Below are 20,428 nucleotides of genomic sequence, written 5' to 3' on the forward strand. Positions count from 1 at the left end.
TAATTTTTTTATAGCTTTATAAATATCTTTATAGCTATTTAAGAAACAGTGCTTTTACTTACAGTACACCCTACAAAGCTTAAGGGTCATTTACCAGCAGTAACTAAGCCCTGTCCCCATGAACTTTGGTTATAAGAAGCAACTGGGTGGTCCATGCACAGGCATGAGGTAGGGCAGTGCAAGGTCTCTTGTGTCTATAGGCAATACAAGGAAGAAAACAGCCTGGCCAAAGGATCAGGGAGCTGCCCTTTGGCTCTCACTGAGAAATGCCGAGACTCTGGCCCATCACCACATAGCTCAGGAAGCAAAGAGCTCGTCAGAGGAGCTCCCCAGCATCCCACACGCAGCCCCTGCTCTACAGGATGTATATAGGAAGGTATGACTTGAAGACACTGGGGATTTGAAAACAAGAGCTAGAAAAGGTCAACTGTTATGAGAAGGCTTTTCTTCAAATAGAGTTTTTTAGGGCTGCTCAAGATCAAATTTCAAAGGTTTTGAAAGGTTTTCATTTCCACCATCCTTTAGGAAAACTCTTCCACCAACTATTAGATTTCTCCATTAGAAGAATGTATTACATGACAAAACTGTTCCTTTTCTAGAACTGGCTTTATTAATAGCAGTCAGACACTCTAATCAAGCAGAAACCTTTAACTCTGTTTAAATACTATACCAACTTGCAAGTACAAGAACTGGAGAAATAGAGTTTGCCTGTCACTACATGTGGTTCTTACTACTTCTTGCACATCATTGACAATGGAGATTAATGCAGTCACTATCAATCTAGCCAATAGTTTCATTTTGAAGGGCTGGTATAGCATTTGAGTTTCAAACAGTGAAGCAAATTTGTTTGGAAATAATTATTTTAATGGATCTGGTTTTAAAGTGTGAAAACATTTTTACAAGACAGAGTTAATAAATACTTATTACTGTATTTAAATTGTGCCTAATTTAATTTGATATTGTTCCCTTAATTTAAACAATTACATCTAGCTGTAACTCCTCAAATCTAGAATAAATAATTCATGATTATCTCTGCTGGTGAATATATCCTTCATATAAATGTGGACAATTAGAATGTACCCACTTAGTCACTGTCAAGCCCTGCAGAGATGCAGAAGGTACAGCGCATGCTGGGAACCACTGCGTCAGTAATAAAGACAAGGGCAGCTGCAAAATGTTCCAATTTATGCAAATTAAAACATTTTCATGGAAAATAAATAAGCTCCATTAATTTTACTGAATGGTTCTTGACAGATTATCTCCATAACTCTGAATTAGCAGCCTTTTCATCAGATGCACCTTGTTGTTACACAGTGATGTACGCAGAAGCAATTGCTCCAGCCACGCACTGGGACTTGCTGCCTGCCACTGCTGAAGTCCCTCAGACTGGTGACTCCACCTGACCCTGCCACCAAACATGAAACCACAAGGGGAAGCAGGGACATAGCGGTGTGGAAGGATCAAGGCCTTATGATTCATACGTCATCCAGGGTCCTTGAGGGTCTCCGTAAGAGGTCAGGCCACAGATCCATTTGGGAAGGTGTTGAAAGCCAGCTTGGTTAGCAGTGGAGACAAGGAAACTAACGCCACCAGGTTGGCCTGCATTCCTCTGGCTGCTTCCCCCACCGACCCTTGTTGCAAGACTTCTCAGAGTGATTTGATTTTCCCTGCTTACATCTGCTTAAATGCTCCAACAGGCTGGCTGCTTCTGTACAAAGCAGCTGCAGTGAAGCTGAGGGTGAGACTCACTGACTTCAGTGCTAAATATAAGTGAAAACATGAACTGTGCTGAGGTGCAAGACAAACCAAAGAGAGCTCACATGTGCTGTACTCCTTTTTCATTCAGCATCTGTTCTTGCTTTGATTTAATTCTGAGAGTTTTTTGGAGGCATTCATTTCCATGGAAACCTTTGAATAAAAGTTTCCTTCTCTCTTTTTGTTTTCAGATTAAGTTTGGAGAGCCATAGCCGCAGCCCAGCTACACTGGGATTTTCTTTGTCCCCCTTTCTACAGGGTGTGAAAAACCAAAGAAACGTTTTGGACTGAATCCTTTTGAATCAGGCTATATTCAAGTTACTCTACTTTGGTTTACCTGGGGCAGGCACTTCATTTGGCACATCAAAATGGGGACAGTAGCATACATGGAAGTTTTAAGTGCATCTTAACTAACAAAAAAGGCAGAGCCCCATTCCTACAAGAAAAGCAAGTTTAATGGACTGTTCCTAATAAAAAACCCCCACCAGCTTGAAACCTGATACTGGTTTTATGACTGCTCTTTGCACAGTAACATTCTTACATCCTAATTCTTTGGAATTAGGACTGTAGATCTGAAGAAGAAATTATTTTAAAATCTATTTCTCTTTCAGATCTCATTAAACCACCACTAGCAAAACCAGAGAACCCATAGTGAGATTGTTCATTTATAAGAGCACACCCTTGACCAGTGTCATTGCCAAGCAAGGTGTATAACTGCAAAGTTAGAGCTTTCTGCCCAGCATTGCTTCTGCCCAATTATCCAGGGAATTCCAGAAATTGTTCCTTTAGATGGATGTTAGCCTTCCTAACTTTTTACCATTGATATTGAAAAATGAAAACAAGAGCCACAACTTACCTCATCATAGTATTTGTTAGTATACTGGTAGAGTTGGTGTAGAGCCACAAGCGTATTTAAAGAATCGGTATGTGCCTGTTAAACACAAGCAGGAAGCAAACGTGTCAAAATGTGATCACAGACAGCTCAAGGTTATTCACATCCACAACTGTTGGATTCAATTTACAAGATTTCCAAATGCAAGCTCTGCATCCTGTAACTTTTGTTAAATGACAGCTGGGGCAGAAAAAAAGGGGTGAGAAAACTTTTGTTCAGTGATTTTTAGATCAAGGCTTTCCTACTGGTCTTTCCCACTGGAGGTGGAAAATATTTTGAACTCTGAATGGTAAAGCACAGACTACAGCTTAAACATCTGTTAACAACATGGGTATGTATAACTAAAGCTCAGTGTAGCCTACATATTGTTGAGAAGTTAAGCATTGTTTCTGTCACTGTCATGGCTGTTTGAAATCCTTTCTCCAGTTTTTTTTACCTCTTTGAAACTATTCACACCTCACTACATCAAAGGTGTAACTTATCAAGATCTCAAGCACATGTATGTTTGGAAAAAGCCATTTGAATCATGAAGATGGGAAGGGATGGGGGGTAGAGAGAGATGGAGAGAAAAAGGACTTTAAACGAATCAGGAAAAAACCCTTTCATTACCTCTTCCTTCCTCTCTTCCCCCACCCCCCCATTTAACTTAATTAGCGAATGTGTTCTACCTAACAGATGTTTTTCATTCACAAGTATAGAATTCAAATCTTTAGCTATGCCTTTAGTTTTTCAAGTTAGTTAAGAAAATGAAGAATTGCAAAATATTGCTACTGGCATAAGTGATTACCCAAGGCATAAAGCAGCAGAGAAACATCCATCTTCCCTTGCTCTGTAAAAGTCACTTCTAGAACTGGTCAAGATTTTCAATGTTCAATCACTCCTTCCATATTCATTTTATCATAATTTATAGCGTAAGTAGAAAGGATCAACATATTCTGCTGATGTTAAAACATTCTATTGAATTTACTTTTAATCACCAAATGTTTTAATTTTACGTACTTCTCAATTTGTGCAATAAATAAAGTGAACTCAAAATTAAATGTCACTGCAGATGAGTTTTGTAGTGAATGACTGAAAATAGAAATGCTCTCATGAGGATGTTGATCTGCAAAATGTTAGGTCATAAGTGCACTGAAAAAAACAAACCACAAAAAATTCCCCGAACATCCTCCTTACGCTAGAACTCTTCAACTAAATAAAGCAAATAAGCAAACTAGCCAGTAATACACTGTTTCTTCGCTCAGACTAAACAACATCTTTTAAGACTGGTGAAGCCTCTCCTGGTTCTCCAAGTTAAACTGAGTGCTTCAAAGGCATGAGCCTGCTCTAACTAAGCTGAGCTGCTGCACAGACAGACTCTTTTGAGACCGAAGCAGGGTTTGTAGTTTCTTTGCTCCAGCAGTCTCCAGCCAGAGTCCCCAGTTAGCAACCACCCCGCCCTGCTCTTCTCCATGAGAGGTAACTCCCAATAACCTGTAAGGCAGAAAGAGTAAGTGCCACTGAGCAAGCAAATGGAGAGCTTCTCACATGCAGCATGAAGCAGAAGTATTGCCCTTGTATAGACAGCTCTAAAATAGGCTGTACTTAATGTATGTGCCTTCTCTTTCATTTCTGGAACCTATTTTTTGCTGTGAACTCAGTCATTACTTGTTATCAGTATGATCAATGCTAAAAATCCTCTGTATGCTGGGGAGAGAAAACACAATTCAAAAGTGCTGCAAGTTTTCCACAGTGGATATGAAAAAATCCAAACATTTTGCTCCGGCACCTGCATCACCCAGATAGATTAGTGACAATAACTATTCTTGGTTCCAGTCAACAATCAACATTTCAACCGGCTGAAAGGCATGACTACATATAACGGGACTATTTCAGAGCATGAAATAACTTGTGATGTTTGCACATACAAGAAACCCACTTGTTGAGTTAGGAAGAGAAGACAAAGAAAAATAGTGCTACATTTGGCTCCGATTTCAGAACAAGAAAGTGGAATTTATTCTTACCCTAGAAATCTCTGCTAGATGGGTATTCATGTCTTGGTCACTCACTGGCACCATCTGACGAATACCTTTGTAATAACTGCAACAGATGAAAACAGACTTTCAAATAGGTGAAATACATTGTGGTTTCTGCTAATTCTCTCTTTCAATTTTGCAGTGATTTTATGCAGGAGATGCTCTGCCACAACGAACTGGTGATTCCTTTAGTAATCCTGCCTTCCAACAGTCATTAGTACCTTCACAGGAGAGGCAAATCGTACCTTATTGTACAAGGCCATACCACAGGAAAGAAATCTATTTATAATTACAGCCAATGATTATTTTAGGTGTTCAAACTTTGGAAGTTATCAGCTAGCAAGAGTTTTGTCCTGCAGCAAGTCTTCCGTGAAATTCACTGAATTGCCAATTACAAAATGAATAAAGTCAGAGACTCAATGGAACAAATGTGTTTGTGAAAATGTTTTCAGGCTTTGATCTCTACTGAGTTACAGAAGTGCAGCTTTGATTAGACAGATCGTATGGGTAACAATCACCACTGCAGAAAACAGTATCATATTTTCACCTGAATAAATCTATCCATCTGTCTGTATAGCCATGAGCACACACTAGGTCGTAACAGTGGTGCATTTCATCCCTGCCAATGCTACCACCAGTGGAAAGCTTTAACAGTAGGGTGTAAAACTTTAAACATTTGACAGTTGCCTTTGACTACCTCAGCAGTTTCTTTTCCTCCTGCACAGGCCTAAAGCCCTATCAACTCCAGATAAGCATGAAAAGAGTCTATACTCACTCTTCCACCATCTTCTTATAGTTCGAGATTTCTTTAGCATAAAGTAATTTATTACTCGGAGAATCCTGAAAAATTTATAATAGAGAGAAACATAGTTGATTTATGAACATCTATAGGAAGCAAAAGAAAGTCAAGAACTTAAGATCAAGCCTTTATATTCACATGCACTTGAGCTTTACAGAAAGTAACACTTGGATGGTTATTAACATTGGTGGCGCTATGTGTTCTGAAAGGATGAAGTTTACACACATCATTACTGTTGGGTTTTACAAATATTCAATGCAAGATAATACTCAATTATAGCCATGAAATACTCAGTTCATAAACTTACTTTTTATAAAAGCAGTTGCTATTTTCTCCTTTTAATAAATACCTATTGGCAGTCTACTCAGTAACACTGACACGTTCACCAACTTGGTAAGTGGTGAAATGCTAACTTCATTATAAAACTAAAAAGAAATGATCAAGGTTGTGTCTCCTCAGAGAATGGCTATTGTCTATGAGGATGCCCTTTCTCTTGTCAGGCATGAATGTAGTCAGGATGTAGAATGCAAATCACTTACTCTGCTTAATTTGTGCTCTGTTCTTGTGCAAGCATCCATGAAAGTCTGTGCAATGACTGACAAGGAAGCATCAACTACTTCATGAACATGAACATCAAAGATGAAATGGGGATTTTTCAGTATGTTTACCCAGAATCTAAGAGGCAGGCTGCAAAACAAGAAAAAGATAAATAATCCTTTTTATACAACAAATGCTTTACAAAAAGCAAATCACATGAAATTAAGTACGGGTTTTTCATTCTGATCTCCTCACAACAGTGAAGCTTAATGTTGTGTTTCAACACTTATATGAGCTATCTGTTGTCTGGTTTCCATGTCTGAAAACCAAGCCATTACATCTCTCAAGAATCTCAAATTCCCCAAAATAGCAAGAGAAGATGTCTACATGGTTGGAGAAACTACCTGACCACTATTTTATTAGATTTTGTGCTTTGACAGGTAAATCTAGTCCCATTTGCCTTTGCTTTCCTCTTTTCTGAGGAAAGACATAAAGTGTTAAATCTGCCACTGACAACCTCACAGGCAGTTAGGTTTCATTTGTGCATCTTCTAGGCTTACAGGGAATCCTTTAGATCAGACAAACATATCTCAATTAAAATGATTCTGAGAATTATAACTGAAATATACTTGATTTGTGGTAAGAGTGCCAGTGATAGCTGGGAATTACATTCTCACTTCTCTTCAGTACAGGTATTATTCTGTTCATACCGTACCTGTTTGTTTTCCAGATGTGAATGGTATCTTCATCCTTGATGTCATGTTTTTCTGCTTGCTCATCAAGAAAGTCAAAGAAGTATTTCACAGCTGGTGGCACCACATGGTTTGAGTTAAGCACACTATGAAAGAAGTTATCTACAAACTGCTGAAGTGTCCCCTACAAGCAAATTTAAAAAAATCTATTAGATTTGTGCTACAGGCTGCACTCAGTGCCATCCTCAACTCTTATTCCTATTGACACTAACATCCACTTGAAGTCACTGATGTCCTTTATCCTGAGTGCGAAGGGTACTGGGTGACAAAAACCAGGCAACTTCTTAGTGTAGTCACCTTCTAGAGAACCTTTTGTTGTTCTAGCCTGAAAGGCTGTGACTTCACCAACTATTCCACAGTTTGCAAAGGTGTGCTTTCTGCTTGATAGAAGCAGCAGAAGCTGTTTGCTAACCCTACAATACATTTACACTTCAGGGTTGTTGTGCACATAAAATAATTGCTAGCTGTTTTTTAATGGTTTTGCAGCTTCTCACCTCCAGTTTCTCTGACTCCACAGCACCATGCAATTTTCAGAAAGAGACTAAGAGGAAAAAGTACCATTGAGCATTTGACTTTTTGTCAGCAAAAAGCAAGGACACAGCTACCCCTTGGTGTGCAGGGGTAGCTGTGGTCCCAGCCATAACACCTCACCAGCTCTGTACAAGTTAGTAAAGCACCAGACTGGTAATAATCCATAAACTGGCTATTTGGAACAGAAAAGTGGTGGCTGCAAAAGTGTTATTAATAGAAGAGAGGGATGTAAGCATCTTGCTGGCTCTTTGTCCTGAGTCTATGTCATCTATGTGCTGATTTTCCTTCACATTCACTTTCGCACTTGGACAAATGGCTTTATCTGGAGCTAGACCACTTCCATTTTTATGAGGAGCCTGGCTTTAGGGTCATTAAACACATTATTCTAAATTCTTTTTTCAAGGAGGAATGCTTTGCAAAATTATTTTGCTTGTGATCCATTATGCAGTATAAGCACTAAAAATACTCTGAAAAAGCTATTGTTATTTGAAAACATTTTTAGTTCTCTAGGTTGTCCTGCAGCATTGGTCACACACAAGAACAGGGAAATCTAAGACTCTCTAGCAGTTTATAAAGCATTTGGTTCAAAAGAAAACCCCACAAAATATTATCTAAACAGTGGCACAGAGGAGAATATTCATCCTTGTCTTGCAAGAAAAATCCTTATTTAATGAACACATAATCACAGTTCTCAATTTTGATCAGGAGTTAAACTTTATTTCTTTCCCAGTAGTGATCTTCAGGACATATTAATCACCTGAAGCCCTGAACACCAGATTGTGCACAGAAGACAGTCAAAATTGCAGGCAAAAGCATGACTAACAGTTGCTTAATTTTCTTCAGTTGTATCTCAAAATCTACAGAAATAAGGTGTAACATGGCACATCTGAGTCTTACCTTCACAGAAAGAAGTCTGGTCAGGTAGATTTCTGTAATAGCTTTGGTCCTTTCCTTTTCCTTCACGCTGCCCCGCTTTGATTTACCTTCATCTATTTCATCTACTGGCCGCACTAGATGCCAGACCTTATTTTCATCTTCCAGCAGTGCATGCCCTAGAAAGAGTAATTGCAATAATTACGAAAAACCACTCCACAGCCAAAACAGCAACATGAAAATAATCATATACGTAAGTACATGTAATATCTTTGTTCCCTCTCCTTAACATACTTGTCCTCTTGCCAAGAAGGTCTAGATTACTTTGTTCCTGTTCAACCTATGCAACTCAAGTGCTAAATGTTCAATAATACATAAGCTTGCTTTTGTCAAGAGCAAAGGGAGAGGAAGGAACCACACAATAAGGAAACTCCTGTTCGGTCACGTATGCTCACTGTGTGTACTTTTTTGAGGTCCACACACTGAAGTACTTTGCTCCTTTGTGAATTCTTGGAGACATGATTAAGTTACAGAAACTCAGATAGTTTCTGAGCCACCACAGAAAGAGCCAGCACAACAACAGCCACCACAAAAAGAGCAATTGTAGCTACTCCAGGTACAAGGCAAGATATTGTTATAGCAGCTCAGGTGAATTTGGCAGTGGCAATTTAAAAAAATGACGATATCAACCTTTTTTTTTCTAGGTATCACCATTAGAATTTACATTTTTACCCTAACTGGTGAGTTCAGTGTATGGTACCTCAGCTCGAACCTCTCTTTATCAGCATTTGACCAGCACCTCTTGACTTTGTAGCTGGAAAGAGGGAAAATGCTGCTGTTTACTGACAGGGCGTGAATGCCAGCAGCCAGAGGTAATGACTGAAGCAAATTCATAACCATTATAATAAAGTTTAAGAGAATGTGTTTGTCAGTATTCATAGCTTAAACCAGAGAAAGAGACTCACATCAAGTCTGTTAACATAAGCTGAAACAGGAGTAAGCACCTGGATGCTAATGATGGCTCATCTGATTACAGTTTCAACTTGCAATAAATATGCCTTGAAAAAAGATTTAGTGTCATAAACTACTCCTGCTTGTGCTTTGTTCTTACTTTAGTTTCTGAATTTTTATATCTACTTGGCATAGTCCCTAAAATCAGCAGTGCTTTTCCAGCAGAAGTTACTAAATCAGTACGTTTAAGATCATTGACATCTTAAAAATGTGAGTTATTTTTTCCCATAAAAATTGTGATTCAGCCCTATTGCATATATTATTTTGCATTACTGCTAAGTTTCATGCTTTAATATACATATCTAATGTAACTGAATACCAGTTACAGCAGAGATATCTGTTTCTAGTTGCATAAATTTTGTCCTTTTAAATGTTTGGCCATAGTAGTTTATTAACTAACTTCCTCAGCAGCTACATTAAATTTACCAGCTTGAGTGTATGTTCAATATTTTACATCACAGAGGAAAAGAACATTTATGTGTCATCTGGCCGAGCCAACACTTCTGCTTGAATCTACTTTGAATATCTTCATGAAAGACATTAGCTGTGCAGCCTTCCAGGGCCTTTACTTCCTTTTAACCAGGTAGGGAAGAAAAAAAAAATCCCACATTAAATCATATTGTTCTCTGAGAGGCCTTAATTTGACTTGGAAGTTCATGTGAGTGAAGCAGGAAAGAAATCAAAGCTATCACTTTATTTTGAAGCAGATGCGATTTTGCAATCGATACCATTAACAACAATCATCTGCCAGTACAGTAAGAACCACTGCTGGGCCTGAAGTCTGGAATTTCTTTTGCAATGCCTATTATTTACTTTTGTAAATTAACAGATCTAATCACACAGTTAAAGCAGAAACTATTTTCCAGACTTATGTCAGTCGCTTGGGACACTTCTGTTTCCTCATTTTATTCAAAGGAATTTACTCTCTCTTTGCCCTCCTACTGGTATAAGGTCCAGTTTAGCTTTGGAGAGAAGAGAAACAACCAAAGGGGTGTCTGCTGAGATTACTGGCCCTGATGTGCAGCTTTTTTTGGCCCACGTTTGTTTAGCAACAACAGAATTGACTGCTAGCGAAATAGTAGTTATTTCACAAGAAAATAGGGATTATGAGACTACAGCTTGACCAGATGAACTTCTGCAACACAGAGATCCAGCTTCATTCCTAAAAATAGCAGGAAGAATGAGGAAGATAAATTCAGGACATGGGGTAACAAATCATGTCAGCAGTACAGTTGCTAAGAGAAAATAACATTTCTGTGAGATAATATTTTTTCCAATGGAAAACTAGGAGGTGAAGAAAATAAAACATAGGGGAAGACACCTCCTTTTTTATTGTGGTAGCCACATTGTGTGTCAAGCTGTAAGTGGGGAGAAGACTGTGCCTGCTGGGTCAAAGCTTCACCCCTTGGTCCTTGGCATTTTTTGGACAATCTAAAATAATGCTCTGTGTGTACATTAACGACAAATATTGACTGTGTTGGTGAGTTACAGTGGCATGAACCATGACGTAAACATGACAGAGGCAAGCAAGATGGTGACAGGCAACACAGTCCCTTTCCCCTTGTGTGACCTGCAGGAAACTAGCTTCCTTCCAGCCTCCTCCCCTGCTGTGAATACCCTGCTCCACGCAGGCGAAAGAAGGGCTGCCCTACCTGGATCTGCCAATCAGTATTTCTGATCTGCAATCCTCTATTTTAATTCAAAATTAAAAAAGGAAAAAGAAAAACCCAACCCACCAACAGAGGAAAAACCCAGAATAGCTGAGTGTGTTGCCTTGGCTTATAGTTCAGTACAGAAATACTAGCATGAAATCACTGAAACCATTCTCCATCTTGATACAAATTAGTAATTGCATTTATTATCTCCAGAAGTAAAAGATGCTGCATTTAATTTGTCACAGCCTCCAGCTTCTAGTGTCTTCCTGTTAGAAGCTGAATCAAAAGCAGCATGGAAGCAATGCCAGGTTTTAGAGCAACATCTCTGAACATGGTTTTACATTTTCGCTCTATGCAAAGCTTAGTACTTTGGCAGACAGTCAATGGGTTCAGCTGACACTTCTCAATGCAAAAGGTGCAAGTTAATAAAAGACTGAATTAAAAGGAAAACCACTTCATCACAAGCCTCATTCATAGAGCTGGGATAGGACTTCTGTTTATTTCAACCCTGTAAATCCCTGTGTCATATAAATGTGTGTGTGGGAGGGGAACCCACTGATCCTCTCCTCTCCCTTTTATACACATCTCACAAATCACTGCCATTGCAGGCTCTTGCTTTGCATTAACTTTGTAACATTTTATAGCTTTCAAAAGAACAACTTGGCATCAACTAGCTCTGAGGACCCTTTGGCACTAAAGAAAATGGGCACAAAACACTGTCTTCCCAAATTTGTACACTACCATGGTGCAAGATAGTGTGTGGACAAGAAACATGGTGGAAGCCATCCTCAATCCATACTTTGCGATCTGAATTCTCTGCAGATTTTTCTCTCACGCACCAGAGCCTCATGTGCCAGCACTGTCCCCAGAAGCCTGCTTTTCCTTTACAATTTAGTATAGTACATGTGTAACTAAGGAATTCACCATGGAGCAGAAATCATGTATGTTCAGAGAACTTCACCATACTGAATCATAGCTAAAGATATAATCGTAGAGAAGAAGAAAAGAAAAAGAAAAACCAGCAAAAAAAGAAAACCACATGGTCTGGTCCTCCACTGCCTGCCACAAGGGTTGAGAGGTGGGGAGGATGAAGACTGGGATTCCAGAACGAGAGACTGAACACCACTGTGTGCTAACAAAGCAAGCTACGGACACCACCAGGCTCCATTTATGGTCCATTCGTTCAGAATGGAGGCAACTACCACCTCAGAGTTCTCTCAGTAACCAGTGCAAGCAAACTGAACAGGGACTAGGAATCAGCTCCTCGCCTGGCTGCTCTTCACTGCCCTCTATATTAAATTGGGTGGCTTTGTAAATTAACAGGCTGGGTTGGCAAGTGCTCTGACAGAGTAGTCACCGCTTGGCCAACTATGGCAGGCACTTGCAGTAAAGGGGTGAGAGGACAGCAGCAGCCCAACTCTCTCAGTCTGTCTTCACAGGAGAGGTGTTCCAGCCCTCTGATCATCTTCATGGCCCTCCTCTGGACTTGCTCAAGCAAGTCCACATCCCTCTTGTGTTGGGGGGCCCCAGAGCTGGACACAGTCCTACAGGTGGTGTCTCATATCAGAGTAGAGGGGGAGAATCACCTCCCTTGACCTGCTGGTCATGAAGTGGAAGCCTGAACGTTTTTGTTAAATAGTGATACACGTCAGCTATCAGCTGAGACCCATCTTCCTGAAAAATGTGCATTTCTGGCATATTATTTTCAATCTATTTGACTGCCCAACCCTTGAAACCTATTTAATCTAAGATCAGTAAATGCATTTAAATGAATGAAACTATCAGGTGAAGCAACGGCTTTTGGAATCAGTGCTAGACAGAAAAGCATATTAAATGAGTTAATAGAAGGAAGAATGACCTCAACAATTATCGTTCCACAAATCTAACTTCTACCTCTTGTAAAATAATAGAATACAAGGATAAAAAAACCTCTGAGAAACTTAACATCTGAAATGTAAAGGAAACATATGTGACAAAGACTATAAATTTACAAGTAAATATTTCCATAAAAATCTGAGTGCATTTTAGGCTGTAATGGATGTTGTGTCTCAAGAGGTTTTGAGATAAAGGAAATTTGTCTAGACAGAATACTAACATGAGGAAGTAAAAGCTTTGAAAGACGGGTTTCAAGCTACGGAGTTGCCTTCTGTGTTGAGAAGTCCAGCATACTGCAGCAGACAGCAATATAAGAATTACACAACAGCTGCATTAGTGATGTGAAAGAGAGGAAACAAGGTAACTCCTGATACTGACTTACAGTGGACTGCAAACCTCAAAAAGAATAAAGGAATTGTGGAAAACACCGCATCTAAAGAGGTAACATATATAATGAATAAAGTCAACCAACAAATCCTGGAAAAACCAACCTAGCATAGCTGATGAAACACCACTCATAGAGAAGGAGACATAAAATATGAATGTACACAGATAAGGTTGCAAGGCAGCAAAGTTGTAAGAAATGCAATAAAAAAATTCCATCAGATCCCTTATGTCACAAAGAGGGGAGCTGGTCTCTACTGTGATTGATCTAGAACACTGCATTCAATTCTCAGTCTAGTAAGGAGTGAAAAAAATTTGGAGAGGAAAGTAGGTAAAGGAAGAAGAAAGGACAAAAGAAATAAGCTTTAGAAAGATGAAAAATATGGTTTGACTATAGACGTAATAGGATTAAGAAACAAAATATGCAAGGAAATGTTTGCTATGAGCACTTTCTGTTAAGTTGGGGTATGGAATCACAGCAATTATGGTTAAAACTCCATTACTTAAGGCTTTTATAATGAGGACAAAGAAAACAATTGCAAGTGTACAGTGGGTAACACACAACAAATAAGCCCCGTATAGTCAGTCTGGTGGGGAATATCTAGCACCACAGATGTGCTTGATAAACAAGATCGAGATAGCAGTGTCACTTCTATGTGTGGGTTTTGACTTCTAGTCCTTTTGGGAAATAGAGAAACCACAGGATACTTACTTTCCCCTGGAACATCTTGCTGATTATCCTCTGGCTGCTGGGAAATTCCCATTTTTGATAAAATGAGAGTGGCACCATCTCGGACCTTTGAGAATACAAACACAGGGATGTTATTCGACGTGTACACTACTGAACCTCTTTCTTGAAATCTAACTGTAGTTTCTGTAATCTTTTGCAGGGAATCTAGGCCTATGATTAACGCTGCCTTTCAGAGGCTTCTTGGGTAACTGGGTCTGCAATTCAGAACAGACTCCCTCCCCCTCCTTTAATAAGAGATCCCATCAACACCTGTGAGATTACTGAAAATGCTAGAAGCATCTCCAAGACTTAAGTGGTTCCCAATCCAGTGTGGGTGCCCTTTGTACAAAAATGGAGCTTAATATGGAGAATCAGATCTGTCTGTTTTCTGAGGGAAAGCTAACCTACTTCTATGTGTCCTTATCCAGATATCTATTGTTAGAAAGCAATAAATACCATACAAAGGGAAGATAAGTGGATTGCAAATGCTTGGTAGGGTACACAGTATGACCTAAACCAGATGGTACAAAAACGTCAACATCTGCTCTCCTGACTGGGCTGTTGGACAAACCAGACCAACTCAAAATCTATTTAGCAGCAGAGGAAGGACAAAAAGACAGTTCCCAGGGGTAGGAAGTGGTAGAGAAGAGATGAATACGAGACCTATCAAAAGGAGCTTCTGAATGCTCAAAGGGGATAGATTTGGGACTGCAATGATGAGGAAACCAAACTGCTGGCATTTAGGTGATGTGGTTTTGGTAAGATGTTTAGGCAATATGTCTAGACCTAGCCTTTCACACTCCCAAGCTTTTACTGCCTAGACCCAGAGCTAGAGCTTTTTTGTTGTTTTTGATTCTTTATGTAGCACAGAAGTTTCTCTAAAAACAAATAAAGATTTTATTTATTACTAGAGAACAGTTAACAGATGTGATCAGTTGCTCTGAAACACTTTCTTACATTATAATGCATTAGTGTGTTGATACGTTTCCATCTGCCATCTCTTTGGGATGTTAAATCCAAGTCTGAGAGGATCTGTGCAGTAGAACCTGGACGCCACTCTAAGGGGTAATTAAAATGAGAAAAAAACAGTTTTTAACCATGTGCAAAACTAACTTCCAAGAATGCTTCAGTTTAGAGACCCACTGATGTATTGTAGAGGATTAAAATAAGTAATTTGGCACATACCATGAGGTATGGTTTTTATTGCTTAATAGTTTGGGTTTTATTACAGAAGTTTGCCTAAACTATTCCTAACTATGCAGGAATTGCATCCTCTACTTTTAGATTAAGGGAGTAATAAAGATATTGCAAAACTTTTAATTGGAGCATTTATTACGAGGTTATTAGGCCTTTTAGGTTATATCAATTTTTTTTTTCTGAAGAAGAGAACAGCAGTTTTGAAAGACTTCAAGGAAGATGATGTTCAGAGGCTGGGTGGCTCATCATCCTCTGAAAGCATAACTCCTGTAAGTTATAATACTTTTGAATAACCATCATAAAGGCAAGTCAAAAGCAGTACCAGTTTCTGAAATTGCATCATTACTTTTCCATCAGTTAATTGTTCATACTGTCATTATCACATTAATTAGTACCTGAGATACTGACTCTGTCAGACATTAATACATTTGTGCTAACAGTCATTAACAGGCTCTTTGCACGCTAATGACAGTATACCAAAACTTTAAGAGTCAGGAAAAAGAACCCTGTTAGAAAGCATGAATTTTTAATGCATATTAAGATTGATGAAAAATGTTGTATTTTAGCATCCAGTTGAACATGCATTCAACTTTCTTTTTTTTTTCTTTAAACAAAAAAATTCTTATATAGACATTTTTGTGAAAAATACAAAATCACACAACATCTTTCACCTGCTCAACATAGTCTCACCTACCAAGCAGCTACCTACCAAGAACTACACTCTCAGCTTTTGGCCACTGAGAACATGGCAGATTTCGATAGACTTGGTCTATTATCTTTTCCTTTACTTGTGATATAGTATCACAGTTCAGCACTTTCACAGGTATGGAATCGGTTCCTCCATCTTGTACATATACATTTACTGTCTGTAAAAAAGAAAGTACATGGTGATTATGACAAATCAGCGCTAGAATACCTCTGAATCTATTTTTCTGGGTGATTTAAATGCAAACGATATCTAAAATTCACTGTGCAATGATTGTTGCACAGCAGTACATATTTGCAACGGGAATGTGGATCCTTCGCTGTTATGCAGCCAACCAGCTATCATAAATTCCAGCTAATTCCTCCCACTATGACAAAATAGGAAAGATACAGAATAGATTTACTCATGTCTAATATGCTATTATTATTGTGCTATTGGAAATTCATTAGAGGGACACACAAAAACAAAGCAGTTGAATCACTGACTAGTTACATGCTTCTCATATAACCTGATAACCTGGAACACAGAAAAGCACAAGTAATACAGTGCCCAAATTTAACAAGTTCCCAATAATCATTTGAACTGCACTTTGCTGAACGCCTAAATATTGTGTGCTTTTGTGTACCTTTACACTGTCTTCATGGTGTGGCCTTATTTCTCAAGTCAAGCAGACTAGGTCTGTACATATGGTGATTTAACATGGCTCAGTTGATGGTCAGTGACTTGTTCACCTCCTATAACTTCACCTCCTGTGACCAGCTGTTCATGATATATATATAAATAACATATATGCACACATATAGATATATATACGCACATATAAATGCCATTTATATCATCTTTGGTGTCTGATGACTTCATTTACTGCTTACTATTGTCACAATAACTCTAATAGCTCCAGGAAATATACCTAAGTAGTTTGTACTAGTTCTAAAATATTGCTGATAATATTGACATGTTTGTTTTGTTTTTTTTAATGTTAAGAGAATTTCTTGAAAGGCTGTAATTTGCTAAATCTAGAGGGATTTTTTAAAAAGTGGCTTTGCTATATAGGTGTCAGGTTTAACACAGACAAAAGCAAATGAGAAAACAATGGCCAAGGAACCTTACAGAAGGGGGAAAAATCCCACCCTCTAACCAAATAGATGTTATGAAAAGCCTCTTTTCTTTCACTGGTTGAATCAGTACAACAGCTCAGAGCTGTCACGGATTTTTTGCCAGTTAGGTAGCTTTGGAAGTCAGGCACATCTGAAGCATTGCAGCTCTCAGATACATACGGTCCTGCCAACCATAATGCCTTAGTTTATCATTCCATACCTCAGAAATAAACTTGCATGGCTGGTATTTTTAAACGGTGAAGAAAAGCTACACCATACGGCAATCAAATTAAACGTGATTGCACTGTCCCTTGACAGAACTCTCAAACTAATCATGAGATTTCACCTTCCTTTTCCTATTAGCTTTATGGTAATTAGACATGATTTTGCTGCTGGTTCAGTATGCAGCATGTCAGTGTAACCAGTGATGCAAAACAGATTCATCTTTTAAATAAGAACAATTAGAGAGCAGACAACTGCTCTTTACCATACTTCCCCACCGTGTCTCACTTTCAGGCAGAAGTGAACTAATTAATTCATGCTTTAACCTACCTTGGTGTACAAATGCTCCCTAACTGTTCACAGCTACAACAACAATGTCATAATCATGCAAAAGATCCCAATAATTTATAGCAATAGTAACCCCTTCATAATCTTTCATCATACTTACATATACACGTATATGTCGTCATCTTCCATGCATGCACACATATAAAATGTCTGTTTGATGGGAATCTGGACCAAATGCTGCTACTGTACAATGTTACAATGTTTAATATCTAGCTAGTGTGCTGCTTGTGCCCATGTCTGATTGCATACACAAATTTTCTGCTTTCACACTGCACTCATTTAGCTTAATTGAAGGAGTTGGCTCTTTTTTTGTGAAAAGAAGCGACTGAATAAAGCATTATTGCCATTAAGTCTTACATGATGTACAGTGCAAGTAAATTTTGTTCTCCATACACAAGAAAAAGTAGAACCAGTGTTGCCAATCAGCGTGGTTTCTGTGTGTGGCACTTTCAGCTCAGATCAGAAGACGACAACTCAACTAATTCCCAAAATATCAATTGAACTTAAAATATTTCTTCTTGCCCAGCACACCCTTTTCCTCTAGGTCACAGTCTAGTGATTATGTGAGTGGAAGTCCCACAGCAATCTCTTCACATCTGCCCCCCCATCAGAATCCCTTCAGAATACACAAAATGGTGAGGATTTTTAGTCAGGATTTAACAAAGGTTTTTATTAAGTTTCTCTTTCCACACTGCAGATAGGTCACTGCATCTTTCTCAGTTCGAGACAACCACAAATGGCTTCTAACATGTCAATAAAAGTGAAATCAGAGAGCAGAAAAAAAAATCCTGTGCTGCTCTTTGAAGGACAGTCTGTGCATCTTTGACATTCACTACACTTTGTCCTGAAGAAAGCCAGCAAGACTGTCAGAAGGAACAAAACTAGAATTTAAGCTCCCCAAACAGCTCGAGAGTGGGCTGCTTCAGTTTTTTAAAGACAGTGAATCCGAGTGCTGGAGTCTGGTTGGAAAAGTGGTGGAAGTTTGTGTCAGTGAACAGAATGAAGTCAAAGCAGAATTTGTAATAGAAGAGAACTGGACCATGGCACTGCTGATCAGATTCGGGGGATAGTGGAGCTCAGCCAGGGAATTATACTTCATCCTGCTTGAAGCACCTAATACAGATCTCTAGAACTGCCTGTAGAGGCAGCTTCCCCTTGTCACTGTAGGGAATTATTTCCTTAGGCGGAAATAAGCCCCTTTCAATGCCAGTTGGGTTCCCCATGTACAGGAGAGTTTGACTCACACAGGAACAAGTGCAGAAACAGGTTCATAAAGGGTTTTGGAGATTGCAGAGCCATCTCACAGGACTGTAGAGGAGCTCATCCTGGTATACTACTAAACTGACTCTAAAATGTTACTTGAAATGCTGACAAGTAGCAAATCACATGGGAGAAACGCAACCCGAAGTTCAAGTGTAACGTTAGTGCAAGAATTCTGCAAAAAGCAACTGCCACTTAATTTACATGGGAAAAGGGAAGGGGCCAGACACCTCAATCACTGTTCAGATAGACTGAAAATTATGAAAGGGATTTACTGAAGTGCATTCCACAGTGGCAGGACTTGAATTTAATGCTTAGAAGATACTTTAAAATTCTATTTTCCTGTTTGGAGTCTTGCTTTTGTCAAACTGTCAACAGTCCTGCCCATGACCAGAATTTCTGTGCAGACCACAGTAGTCTAGAAAAGTATGTACAGACTTAACACTACAAGACTTAATCGTAGAAAAAAAATTCTAATATGTTAATCATGCTCAGCTTACCAACTGCGTATACTCTACATCATCTCCCAGTAAGCCTGTGTCATTCAGTGTATACTTGGCTTTCTTTAGTACAGCATCCACTGGGCCTTTTTCTACTTGGTGTTTGATAGCCTTGAACAATTTATAAAGAGGCTCCCCGGCATTGTCCTGTTTAAAGAAAAGGAAGTGAAATAAAGCAAACCCAAAAGATATACCCACTGAAGCATGTTTAAGTATTATTAATAAACCCCCCCCACAGGCAACAGACTTCAGCTCTTACCTTGAGGTACTGATATAAACAAATAGACATCCAGTTAGACAACATTCTCTCAACAACTGTTTCAGATCTGAAAAATAAAACCAACCCCGCATATGGTGAGGGTCCTTAATGACACAGTTTTAAGGAAAAACATTGCTTGCTTGAAATACAATATTTTTTCATGCTTAACTGCATGCACTCTCCTAATGCACTGATTTCCCTATAGAGTCTTGAGAGCATGTACTTGCTTTAGGATAAGTGCTTTGTATTGCTCATCGTTCCCGGCTACCTTCAGCTCATTACTGAAATACATTCTTTATGCAAAATCTTAAATGTGGTCTATACTCTAAAAGCTAAAAAATTAACCCAGTTGTGCAGTTACTGGGAAATAACCTTCAGATTACAAAGCTAGAACATACACAGAACAAGGTCTTTTGTAATTTACTTGGGATAACAATAGGGTTAGGCAAGCCCTTACTGAATGCACAATGCAAGCTGGAAATGTGTGCTCATTACGGAGATGATGTGTGGTATAAATGCTAGATCATTTGGAATCAAATTAGATTAAGAAGTAAATGAAATGTTTGGTATTGTATTTTAAGTCAGGTAGATTTTTCAGTAATCTTGATGCAGTTTCTGCACTACAGTATTTGAATATGGAAATCTGTTGCCAGCAGTCCTGGTGTGATTTCCATGGCTATTCCTGGTGAGGTTGTCTTCCTAATATGCTTGGGCCAGGCTATTTCTGACTTTCACGGATAGCTGGCATTTTAATACAGTCACATTGCAAAAGAAATACATTAACAGAAAACCAGAGAGCTACAGAAAATATGACAATCATTCAAACCTTCTTAGCATTAGCTTTGGGTTTTTGGCCACAACATACTGCTCCATAAGTTCTAAGAACAGCGTCCTCATGATGTCAGTATAGTATTCTAGTTTTCCATGTAAAGCAACTGTCAGTAAAGACGCAAAATACACTTTAGCTCGAGCAGAGAACTCCCTTTGGTTTTCCAGTGTGTGAATAAACTGGAACAGAAAACAAATGTAA

At 38.8% G+C, this 20,428-nt stretch overlaps 1 protein-coding gene across 1 annotated transcript in view; it reads right to left on the reverse strand.

Moving 5' to 3' along the window:
* Window positions 1-2,092: 2,092 nt before the first annotated feature.
* PLXNB2 (plexin B2) overlaps window positions 2,093-20,428 on the reverse strand; it is a gene marked incomplete at its 3' end in the record, with an annotated part of 76,299 nt that continues 57,963 nt past the window's right edge. Inside the window, 13 exon segments of the mRNA XM_010017675.1 lie at window positions 2,093-2,160; window positions 2,608-2,686; window positions 4,651-4,726; window positions 5,438-5,502; window positions 6,001-6,148; window positions 6,714-6,874; window positions 8,179-8,333; window positions 13,792-13,876; window positions 14,767-14,867; window positions 15,716-15,872; window positions 19,140-19,286; window positions 19,399-19,465; window positions 20,225-20,406. Coding sequence (XP_010015977.1) covers window positions 2,093-2,160; window positions 2,608-2,686; window positions 4,651-4,726; window positions 5,438-5,502; window positions 6,001-6,148; window positions 6,714-6,874; window positions 8,179-8,333; window positions 13,792-13,876; window positions 14,767-14,867; window positions 15,716-15,872; window positions 19,140-19,286; window positions 19,399-19,465; window positions 20,225-20,406 — 1,491 coding nt within the window.

Source organism: Nestor notabilis, unplaced genomic scaffold (genome assembly GCF_000696875.1).
Source record: "Nestor notabilis isolate BGI_N333 unplaced genomic scaffold, ASM69687v1 scaffold7167, whole genome shotgun sequence".
Lineage (NCBI taxonomy): Eukaryota > Metazoa > Chordata > Aves > Psittaciformes > Psittacidae > Nestor > Nestor notabilis.